The sequence below is a fragment of the Hippoglossus stenolepis genome, chromosome 12, assembly GCF_022539355.2.
Source record: "Hippoglossus stenolepis isolate QCI-W04-F060 chromosome 12, HSTE1.2, whole genome shotgun sequence".
Lineage (NCBI taxonomy): Eukaryota > Metazoa > Chordata > Actinopteri > Pleuronectiformes > Pleuronectidae > Hippoglossus > Hippoglossus stenolepis.
In genome coordinates this window covers 24736636-24749172 of record NC_061494.1, presented here as the reverse complement: position 1 = coordinate 24749172, position 12537 = coordinate 24736636, and the positions used below count along the sequence as shown (strand labels likewise).

At 39.4% G+C, this 12537-nt stretch overlaps 1 protein-coding gene across 2 annotated transcripts; it reads right to left on the bottom strand.

Moving 5' to 3' along the window:
• Positions 1–146: 146 nt before the first annotated feature.
• On the bottom strand, positions 147–4480 carry vsx1 (visual system homeobox 1 homolog, chx10-like). Of its 2 annotated transcripts, none has more exons than XM_035172844.2 (5): positions 4042–4480; positions 3439–3514; positions 2830–2953; positions 2170–2365; positions 147–1516 (listed from the first exon to the last, which is right to left on the bottom strand). In XM_035172844.2, the coding sequence occupies exons 1-5, from the start codon at positions 4457–4459 to the stop codon at positions 1242–1244; spliced, it is 1089 nt and encodes a 362-aa protein (XP_035028735.1). In that variant the 5' UTR covers positions 4460–4480; the 3' UTR covers positions 147–1241. The 2 variants fall into 2 exon arrangements, with proteins under 2 accessions (XP_035028735.1, XP_035028736.1); XM_035172845.2 differs by having other exon boundaries at positions 2185–2365.
• Between the last annotated feature and the right edge of the window lie 8057 nt (positions 4481–12537).

The following is a 12537-nucleotide window of genomic DNA, read 5'->3' as shown; positions in this document are numbered from 1 at the left end:
TAATTTAAATGAGAAGGCTAGGTTACTAATATTTTCAATTTGATGAATAAGTGGGGTTTCATTAATCCTGATGAATTAAACCTGAATTCAAATATCCTGCAGTGTCTGTGTTGCTGATGAGAAATGACAGATAAATATCCCACATCTCCAAAAATACTTTGTTTTTATTCACCACGTGCTGAACCTGTACAGACACATAATAATAGACCAACTTTTTTTAATATTACATTTACATTACATTCATTCACAGAGCTGCAGTCAAACACCATCAGGAATAAAACATTAAATATTCTCGTTTTCAAAATCACAGATATAAAACATACGTTCAGGACAAAACGATGATAAAGACACAGACGGAGGCTTTTCATTTACATCGTCCAACAGAAAACACGAAACTCTCAGTCCGACATTCTCACCTGACGTTAGCGTTTCCTGGAGCACAGAGCTAACTGAGCTACTGTTTTCGGCTGCAGCTCATTTTCAAGCGTTATCAATAGCCTTTGCTCCATTGATAAAAAGTCGTAATAAAACATTCAAACTGTAAATACATTTATTTTTGTACATTAATTTCACTGGTTTCAAAAATGTCCAAGAGTGTTGTTAGCCCTCTTATTCCATTAAATACTAATTAGCATTTTGTCAACAATATACCACTTATATCACTGGTAAACATGTTAGCTTGTTAAATATTCATACTAACAGTTTAGTATGCAAATGTTCTTAGTCACAAATTGAATTTCATTAGAAAGATAAGTATTATCTAAAGACTACAATTTTAGCATACTATTAGCATGCTAACATTTCCACATATAAGTAAATATGCTAAAATTGTACCCAATGCTAATATATTAGCATACTACCATTTATTGAATTAGTACTAGCCGCCTAACATTTCATTGTAAATAACCAATAAAAGTTTTATTAGAAGCTAAAAAAATATAGGTCAGCTAGTACTTTAGCATGCTAAAGTGGATTAGCATTCTAAAACACTAGCACTGAAATATTAGATCATATTTTCCACTTAATATTTAGGAAATAGCCACATGCTAACAGTTAAATCCAATAATTAAAATGCTACATGTTGACAGTTATTTAAAAATGAAAAAACAACTCTGACGTAACCGTGCTTAATTAAAAACTTTGCATAGTAACAAATTATGTCATGTCTGTTCAATGATTGGCTGTGCTCCACGAGCCAATCAAATCCCTGTGTCTCCAAAACAGAAACGTCAGATTGACCTTCAGCTGTGTTCGTCCGACTCGCCGCCGCTCTGTCGCCGTGGCGAGGGAACGCTCCTCCCTCCGTCCTCATGATGTTGTTTGGAGGAGCTGGACAGGTCGATTGCCACTTCCTCCTCCAGCTCCTCCTCTTCCTCCAACAGCTCCTCCCCCTGCTCCACCTCCCGGACCTCGCTGCCCCGTCGCTCCGCCGTGTTGAAGGAGTCTGAGCGAGTGGATTCAGACGCTGGAGGACTGGAACATTTTTTGGCCATTTCTAAAGATTTCTTGTGCATTCCTGAGAAAAGAGAGGCGGAGACAGAGATTCAGTCCAGTCTGATCGACTCACAGCTTATTACCATGTGAAATTATGATGTAACATCTGTTTTGTCTTTACAACGTGACTTCATCGACAGCCATGGAAGTTTCCAGTGAAATTACATTTTATCTATCATGAATATATGAACAAATAAACAAGGATAAAACTGAATAGACACTCATTTTTCATTACAATTAAACAATTAAATAAACTGGGGGCCGATCAGGGGATGTTTGGACCCACAGCGTCTTGGTTACGGCCCTGATTCAAACATCATGATGACCTCATGACCTTTATAAGTCACTTGTAAATAAATTCTAACTGTGTAAATTAAGGCTGAGACGTGAAATCAGAGAAATAAACTTTCCCTCACAATGAAACTTATCACCATGTAAAAGAATCTATTGATCATGTGAAGTTATCAACATGGAGATTGACGTTGACTGATGAAACTGTGAAGTGATGAAGTAAATCAAGTGATCTGATCCAGATGTTTTCTCATGTAACTGATGAATATAAATATAAAGAACTCAGCTGACTTCGGGTCACATGATGCAACATATATGTAAACTGTACAGTGTGTGTGTGTGCGTGTATTGATGCGTGGTGTGGTGCGTGTGCGTGGCACTGACGTGCATGCGGCTCACCGAGCAGCCAGGGGGCGCAGGATCCCATCATGCCGTTCTTCGCGGAGTTGAGGATGGACTCGGGCAGCGGGATGGAATGTCTCACCATCGCCCCGTAGAGGCCGTACTCCGCCATGACGCTGCTGCGACCCCAACACTTCTCACGCTTCCGCCACTTTGCCCGACGGTTCTGAAACCAGACCTGAGAGAGAATAATATGGTATAGTTATAATATAATGTAATAAACAACTAAATGATAATGTTTCTTCAGGTTCACAGTGTTTTAAATAAATGTGTTTTCAACGGTTTGGATTTAAATTCTCACATTAATTAATTAATTAAAAATAAAACAACAGCATTTGTTTTATGTGGATAATTGGAATCGTTGCTTGTTGGTGATGACAGTGAGATGTGGTGAAAGCTTCCTGTTGAATCCTTATTTAAAGACCCTCAGAAGGTCCCGGACCCTCATGTTGAGAAACACTTCCTCCAAAGCATTGTTGGAATTTTCTTCTTCTTTTATATTTATTCTTATTGTTTTTGAATCAACAGATAAAAGTAAAACTTCAGTTTGTACAAAACCTCCTGAACGACCTTTGGCAGCTGTTTGAGAGTCAGCTGCTGATAGCTGGTGATTCTTGATGAGTTGCTGGGCGCGCGTCTCACCTGTATCCTGTCCTCGGGCAGCTCTGTCTTCATGGCGAGCATCTCTCGGGCGTAAACATCTGGATAATGAGCCTCGTGAAAAGCTTTCTCCAGCTCCTCCAGCTGGTGGGAGGTGAACACCGTCCTGCACAGAAAAGACATCTTCATCATCAAGATTTCATTTAGTTTCATATGATAAAACCAATATCATTTCATCATCTGATTTATTTCATCTAATTCTTTTTTTCATATTCAGATCAATCCACACGAAAAACACAAACACACAGCAGCTGCATAAACAAATAAAATGGTAAATCTTTATCTTATATCTATAATTGTAATAATTGTTTTTTTTTTGTTTAATTTCAGTCTTATTCCTGTTGACACTCTAAAAAAGAATAAAACATTTATTCTAATATAATATAATCAATTTATTCTGATTGATTAAGAAAATATCAAAATAAATGAAATTAATGAAACATTTACATATTTAAACATAAACATTATTAAACAAATATTCGAAAACGGAAATCTGTCCATTAATTAAATAAAAGATGTGCAACATGAATAAATACAATACTAATGTGATAATTACAGATGTTCCTGATGATTGAAATGATTGAAACTCACCGGTGTCTCCTCTTCTTCCTCTTCTGAGAGTTTCCTGAAGACTTGGGGTCGTTTCTGTCTGAGAGACACTCTTCATCTGCAGCGGTGACAAACACCATCAGTTTATCATCTTCATCACATCCACAGCAACCACTAACGCTCAATTATCAAATAAAGGAAAAACTAAAACTCAGTTCTTCGTTCAGATGCGTCTTAAAATGTTATTGTTCAAACTATTATTATTATTAATAATAATAATAGATTTGAAATTAAAAACTGACTGAAAACAAACAAATGTTTTTTTCTTATTTTGAAGTTTTCAGTGGAATCCGAGTGGAGCCGAGGAAACTGAGCCTCAAATAAAACTAAATCTATAGTTGTGTATATATATATATATAATATAGTTTTATATAGATAAACGAAATAAATAAGAAATCATATGAAAAGCTTTTAAAAACCTGAGTCAATCCGAACTTTCGTTAAAAACAACGACAATAAAAAAGATGAACGTTTGTTTAATAAAACAAATTAAAACGTTAAACGAAGACTAAATAAAGATTAAAATCAGAAGTGGTTCGAATCAATGACAGAAAAGCTCCGGACTCGAGCCGAGCCGAGCCGTACCGGAGTAGTTGTCCCTCTGGGCCTCCAGGCTGTGCAGGTAGTGGCTCTCGGTCCGGGCCTGCAGCAGCGGCAGGTGGCCGGGCAGGAAGCACGGAGCCCCGGGGGGCTGCTGCGCCGCCAGGCTGCACAGGAAGCCCAGGCCGAGCGGCAGAGATCCTCCCGGGAACGAGAAGCCTCCGAGGCCGCCGCCGGCTCCGTGCGGCTCGGCCCCGGGCCCGGAGCACACCGCCGACAGGCCCGGGGCTCCTCCGGGCTGCGGCCGGGCCTGCAGGTCCGACTCCAGGCCCAGGAGGTCGGTGATGGCGAAGCCTTTAGACCGGAACCCGGGAGCGTGCAGGCGGGACTTATCGATCCCGAAGCCCGGAGACAACATCTTCACTTTGGGCTTCTCTTCTCCGACCTCGTCCCGGGTCGTCATGGTGACAGGTGTGAGGGAAGCTGAGGATGGGACAGGCCGGGGGCTCCATTTATCCCGTTCCAGAGTCCGGGATCAGAGCAGCAGCCAATCAGAGGACAGATCTGATGGGGGCGTTAGAGGATTAATTGCCTCCAAATTCACTTCAATCCGATCAGGATTTATTCTGTGAGGGGGGGGGGGTGCATCAGCTGCTGCATCACCCGATAATCAATAATCAATCAGCTCCCTCCATCTTTAAATCCAACATCTTTTCTCCTGTTTATACAATAACATTCATAGAAAGAACATTTAAATTGAATATTTTTAATTAAGAAAGAACTGTCAAAAATATTTTATCTGATTTCTATTATTTATTCGTTTTGTTCCTTTACGAAATCATTTTTATTAATAATACAAATAAAATTCAAAAATAGCAAATAAAATGAAAACATGGAATCGTATTATTAATCGTATATATTAACACATGTAGATCAGTCACATCAATTAGTTTGTATCTCTTGTGTCACATGTAAGTGTCTCATCATTTATTTATTCATGTGTCTTTGTATTGGCAGGTGTCATCACGTGTACAGAAATATGAAGTCAAACATATTATTATTATCAGAAATAAATATGAGGAAGGATGAAAATAAAAGAAGAAACAAAATGAAACTTTAATAAAACCTGCTGTCTAATGTCTGATATTGGTGATTGATCGACAAATAAAGGACTTTATTTATTAATGTTGTCATTAATCATAATATAATAATAACAAATCTGTTTATTGGAGGTTTTTATTTGAATTCTCAGATTTGTATCTCTTGAACTCATGAATAAAAACATGTAACGTGATGATAATATTATAAAAACATTAGTTTCGGCTCATTTTAATGATTTTTAATCTTTAATCTTTATTCGATTTAAATTCAGTCAAACAGTAAAAACACAGATTATATTGACTTTAATTATCGGTGATAAGCTGATTCCTCTCATTGCTTTTTAAAAACCATTTTTACCTTCTTACAAACACACACACACACACACACACACACACACACACACACACACACACACACACACACACACACACACACACACACACGCTGCCTGCCTGCCAGCCTGCAGGCAATCCCGAGGGATTAAACACCAACTTGGCCCTAATTTCAAACTGACTTCCATGAGCTTCATTTTGTGAAACAGCTGATTTGTTAGTGTGAAAGTGTGTGTTCACTCTACACGTATGACATAAAACATATAACATATAACATACATGATCCTCTGAAACAAGCTTCAGATGAAAGTTTTGAATTAAAGTTGAATAATCACTGACTGTATTTTATCTGCTATTTTATTCACTGATGTTTTCACTGACGTCATCGAACCTCATTACATTTTTATCTACATGTTCTAATTTCAAATAAAAGGAAATAAAGTTTATTGATCCGGAGAAATCTTCTTGTTACTGCAGCAGACAGGAAGTCGTCAAAATATATAAAATACGATGAAATATAAAATATAAAGAGATATGTACACAATATACATATATCTTCATCACAATATTGATTCATTACTGAGACTTACTGTAAAAGAAAAAGAAAAACTGAATCTGTTCAAACAAGTGTTTTTCTTTTTTAATATAAAAACACGTTTCATACAAAAACGTTACACACGAGGGCTTATTATCATTTTTGTGAGTAATGTGATTATAGTTTTAATAATGTGTCATTGTTTGATATATTAATGATTCAAGTTTATTATACGTTACAAAAGGCTGCACATTCATAATTTCTAAATATAAAAAAACAACACAGACACGCACACAGACTCATAAAAAAAGGATGACGCAGTTTCATTTGTTATAGATTATAAAGGTTTTCACAAAATCAGAACATCGGTTTGACTCAAGTTAAAGCTTAAAATAAGGTGCTGAGGTTGGATTAAAGTGTGTGTGTGTGTGTGTGTGTGTGTGTGTGTGTGTGTGTGTGTGTGTGTGTGTGTGTGTGTGTGTGTGTGTGTGTGAGAAACGTATGTTCATGTGTGGATTACCATGATATGAAGATTGATTGATTATGTGCGTTTGAATAATCTTCAGATTAAAGTCTTTTGTTCCTTTGATCCTCGAGCAGTTGATCTTCATCATCTTCATCATTTTATTTCTGTCAGTGTGCGTGATGATGTGATGAAGGACAGTAATCATAATCATCTTCATCTTCATCTTCATCTTCATCTTCACATTATTCAGCTTCTTTTCTCTCACAAAGTGAAAAGGTTCTGTCTGGTGTTGGTTGTCATGACGACTGTTGTTCTCTGGTGAGTAAAGAATAGAATACACATGGATGCTGCGTTCACGGACACTGAGTGACTTCACACCACTTTTCTGTTTCTTCTGAAAACCTCGATGGCTTTTTTGGTTATTTGGGCGTTCAGGGGAGGGGCCCCACATTCAGGGGCCCCACATTCAGGGGCCCCACATTCAGGGGCCCCACATTCAGGGGCCCCTCCGTGAAAAGAGGGGGCGGAACTCCGAAAAGATTCATCAGGAAATAAGAGACGTTTGACATCAGGACAAACTCAGTTTGACTGTTGGAGGATAAACTGCTGTTTTCAGTCTGATCTGTTTCATACGTGTTGTTTCTAATTCTTCTTCACCTTTAATTACTATTTAATTATCTGATTGTTTCAGAAAAACGCTGCTCGCTCACTTTGAATGACATCACTGGTCACCAAACTGCATTGTGGGTCCGTTGCTCACGTTGTGTGCAACTTTTCATACGGTAGCAGAGTCAACAGCCAATCAGATCACGTTAATGTGAAAGAGGTGGAGTCAGCTGATGTGTGTTCTTCGTGTTGGGGATCTTATTTCCTGTTCTCTTCTCTTTAGCATCAACACCTAGCATGGTATGTTAGCATCAACACCTAGCATGGTATGTTAGCATCAACACCTAGCATGGTATGTTAGCATCAACACCTAGCATGGTATGTTAGCATGAAACCCGCTGTGTCCTCAACAACAAGATTCAAGATTCGAGATTCAAGAGTTTATTGTCATATGCACAACAATTACATTAAGCAGTCGCTGGCAATGAAATGCTTGGGTCACAGGCTCTCTTATTGCAATGCTCAGAATATTACACAAGCAAAGAAAAAATCTAATAAAATAAATATAGAATAGAATATCAAAAAAAATAAAAAAATAAAATAAAATAAATATATTTATATATATATAAACCCCGAGGAACCTGAAGCTGCTGACTCGCTCCACCGTAGTCCCGTTGATGGAGAGGGGGCGTGTTCTACTCCTTGTCTCTTCCTGTAGTCCACGATCAGCTCCGGAGGTTGTTGTCCTGGCACCAAGATGTCAGGGCTCTGACCTCCTCTCTGTAGGCCTTCTCATCGTCGTGTCATCAGCAAACTTAACGATGGTGTTGGAGCTGTGGGCGGCCACGCAGTGATGCGTGAACAGGGAGGACAGGAGAGGACTGAGCACACAGCCCTGGGGGGCACCGGTGTTAGAGTCAGGGTGGAGGATGTGGTGCTGCCTATCCGCACCGCCTGTGGTCTGCCCGTCAGGAAGTTCAGGATCCACTCACGGAAGGCGATGTTGAGCCCAAGGTCTCTGAGCTTGGTGACGAGCTTCAGGGGAACGATGGTGTTGAATGCTGAACTGTTGTCAATGAACATATATGTGTCCCTCAGGTCCAGGTGGGACAGGGCAGTGTGACGGGTGAGGGAGATGGCATCTGCAGTCGACCTATCTGGCCTGTAGGCAAACTGAAGAGGGTCCAGAGAGTCAGGGAGGGAGGAGGTGATGAAGGGTTGACGAGCCGCTCAAAACACTTCATTCACTCACAAACTGTGAGTATTGTTGTCAGGACGACCGCACCAGCACCAAGCATCAGGCCTCAGCCACGCCCACCATCAGTAGTATACATCTTTATTCAATTTGATTCAATTTATTTTATTGTGAGATGTGAAAGTTCGCTCCTGGAAACTTTTACTTTCGTCTCTCGACTTCTTCAGGAAACAAAGGAAATGAGCAGAAAAATCCCATCAGTGAACTTTGAATGAAGAATAAAGTTTTTCTAGAAACTATTTATATAAACACGTGGAGTATATATTTATGTATATATATATTTATTTATGTATGATACAAGACGTTTCATACTTATATTTATTTCTATTTAAGTATTTCATTCTGTGAGGATGTCAGCAGCAGCAGTGTGACATCACTTCCTGTTGATTTAATGTAATAAAACATAAAGATGTTTTTATAAGTAGAGTCTTCAGTCTGAGTTAAAGCGTCGTGGTCATGGACTCAGTGTGAATCAGTTTCTGCTGTGTGAGGTCAGTCTGGGTTAATGACACCAATTAAAGCAGCAGCAGTAACGAGGTGAATAAACGAGCTGCAGCGGGTCGAGCGCATGTAAGCGATAGCAGTAATTCAGGCGGCAGACGCTCGCAGCTCCCCGGGGTTTTTGTTGTTCATTGTTTTCTCTGCTCTATTGTTTACTGCCATCAACGGCAACAATAGTCTGGCCACGCGTCCGCGCCCCTCCCACCCCCCCACCCCCACCCCCACCCCACCCCTTGGCCCACTAATTATTCATAAATGCACATTTATGCAAATGTCGTAGATAGATTAACCTAATTCACTGATGTAAACAACTGGTGGATTAAACTTTTTAAATTAGAGTCTGTGTCTGGAAGTCTGGACCATATACTCTTACACCCCCCCTCACACCCCCAACTCATTTACATCCAGTAATCTGAAAGTGCACGAGGCTGTGCACGCCAGACAAACAAGCAGAGAAAGCTACAGTCTGTCTGCTGCCATTAGCACTAATGGCTAATGATTAAAAAATGTAATACTGTACAGAGACGGTGTCTGGTCCGTTTCCTCAACCTGCCGCCACCGGGCCATCAGGCGTGATGCCGCCATCGACACATGATGCCAGCGCGTGCCGCTTCACTCCGTAAGCTACATGCAATATGCTAATTTAACAGCTTGACCTTATTGACGATTAGACGTCAGAGAACGACTTTGTTTTCTTAATTTAATTTAATGAGTCCTGCAAGGTGGACCTTCAGGAACTGTGCGTTTAACTTTCTCGTCACATTCACAGTTTCTTGTGACAGATGACGACACTTTCCCGAAACCTTCGACCTTTACCCCGACCCTGAAGCCCCCCCTTTCCCTCTCTCTGACCCTGATCCTGACCTTCAGCTGCCGCCGCCCACTCACAGGGCACTGCTGCCGAGTGGATTTGTAGAGAGGAGCTGGTGACGGAGAGAAGGAGGAAAACTTTAAAGACACATGACTCATCATGTTTGACCTGTTGTTACTGTGAAACTGAACAAATAAAGTTGATTTCATTACAAACTGAAGAAAAAAATTAATGAATTATTAATGAATTAGAAGTTTCTGCTCAAAGTTCAAAAACCAAGCGAGAGCCAGTGAGATTTCATCTTCATCGTCTTCATCACTCAGCAGGGTTAGTGTGTGTATGTGTGTGCGTTAATCTGTTAATCTGAAGGTGCAGCTCATTACTGAAATCCTCTGACGAGTGAGAGCTCACAGACAGAGAGTGTGTGTGTGTGTGTGTCTCTATGTGTGTGTGTGTGTGTGTGTGTGTGTGTGTGTGTGTGTGTGTGTGTGTTGCTGATGCCTCAGTTGGGAGAAAATCAGATCATCCTCAGACGAAGGTTTATCTGCACTTTCCTACTCTTCTTGTTTTCCCAGCATGCAGCAGCAGAGATCTGTAAAAATTTTAATTATCAGCCAAAATGTTTTTACCGTCCATTGAGCCTCACAAGTCTGTACGATATCAACTGGGTTTTATTCACAATACAAAGTACAAGTACCTCACTACCCACAATCCTCAGGTGCTGTACTGGCGTCTCTGATTGGTGGAGCTCGCTGTTACTACGGAAATGTTTATCACAACAATGAAAATCATGTTGGCTACGATCAGATGGTTCAGTGTTAGCACACAACACACAATATGAAACACTATATACAAACATCCAAGACACAAACTACAATATATCACAACACTATATTAAAAACAAAGTTTGATTAAAAAAGAAGCAGGAAGTCATTGGAAAGGATCATTCACAATGGATTATGGGATTTGTAGTTCCTTCATTCTTAAAACAATGTGGTTCACAGTGTAGTCTCGTAGCGGGTTCCAGGACCAAAAGGAGAAAGTGTATAAGAAATTTACGAGGAGACGTAAAAGTTCTCGCTGTTACGATCAGAGATTTTTATTTTTATTTTCAGTCGATTGTTTATAAAGACCACACTGAGAGAAAAACGGCTTCTACGACAGAAGGCGGAGCCTTTAACCTCGTGTCCTCGAGGTTATGATGTGAGAAGTTGCATCCACCTCGTGGTTAAGGGCGGGAAACAGAGAGCAGGAAGTACAATAAAGATGAAGACAAGCGACTGAAGTTATAATTAAACATGAACTTCATGACATTTACTGAAAACAATCTGCATTTCCAGTCTTTGATGTTTATTCACGAAAATGATGGAAACATTTGATGGCAGCATTAATGTGAGCGTAACTCATCAAGTGACACAGAAATTTGACTCTTTATTTTGGGGGATTTAAATTTGATTATTGTTAATAAAAATTAAAAACTGAACAGAAGCTGAAACACAGTGAATTAAAGATTAAGGTTACATTAGCATAGCCTTAGCTGAGGAGCTGATGTTTGAGATTAAACTTGTTCCTCGTTAGAGAAACACTTCTTGTTTACACGCAAGAGAAGAAACGAAACAAAGTCGGATTTACACAACTGAGTGTTTCCTCGAATGTGATTGAACAAAAGTGATCAATGACCCATCGATCTGTGTGTGTGTGTGTGTGTGTGTGTGTGTGTGTGTGTGTGTGTGTGTGTGTGTGTGTGTGTGTGTGTGTGGGGGGTGGTCACACTCCCTGTCACTAACACACAAATTAAGCAAATTGCAGCAGAAAGAGAAAAACAATCATGGAGGTACTGAGCTCAGATCAGACAGTTTCTCCTTCATCTCTTCATATTCGCTGCTTATCTCATTGTAGCCTCCAATCCAAGTTAGCAGGGATTATCTGGGCATTAAGAGCAGGATAACCGCAGCTTGAAGCAGTTAATCTAGCAGCATGTTAATGAGTCTTGTAGTGGATTGCTTAAATTAAAAGCAAATATCAACAGTCATTTGGCTAAAGGAGCGCAGTGAGCGCCTGGCCTCAATAATGGTGCATTAAGTGATTTGAGTCGTTGCAGTAATCATGTAATGTGAGTGAAAAACAATAAAATTAACAGATTCTCAGGAAATGAAGCTCTGAGCGTCAGAGTCTGAAAATAACACGAGAAAAAAATCTGACGTTTAGTATTTAATGATTTTATTTTGGTGAGTGGAGTCACTTCCTGATACTGAAGGTCCACAAGGTGTCTGTTTGTCTTTTTGAACCAGAATCTGTGTGTGTGTGTGTGTGTGTGTGTGTGTGTGTGTGTGTGTGTGTGTGTGTGTGTGTGTGTGTGTGTGTCGACCTTTGACCTGCGGCTGATATAAAATGATGTCAAAAGTTTAGCTTTGATTTGATTAAGTTTGTGTTGAATAAGCTTTAGAGTCACTTTAATCGAGAAGCAGCAGATTGACTGAAGGGTTTAACTTTTCACTGCTGAGATATTAAAGGTCAGGAGGCTGTAAAACAATATGTAATCTAACAAAGTAATCTAACATGTAATCTAACAGAGTAATCTAACTATGTCATCTAACAGAGTAATCTAACTATGTAATTAACTATGTAATCTAACTATGTAATCTAACTATGTAATCTAACTATATCAAATATGTCATCTAACTAGTAATCTAACTATGTAATCTAACAGAGTAATCTAACTATGTAATCTAACTATGTAATCTAACTATGTAATCTAACTATGTAATCTAACTATGTCATCTAACTATGTCATCTAACTATGTAATCTAACTATGTCATCTAACAGAGTAATCTAACTATGTAATCTAACTATGTCATCTAACAGAGTAATCTAACTATGTAATCTAACTAAGTCATCTAACAAAGTAATCTAACAAAGTAATCTAACTATGT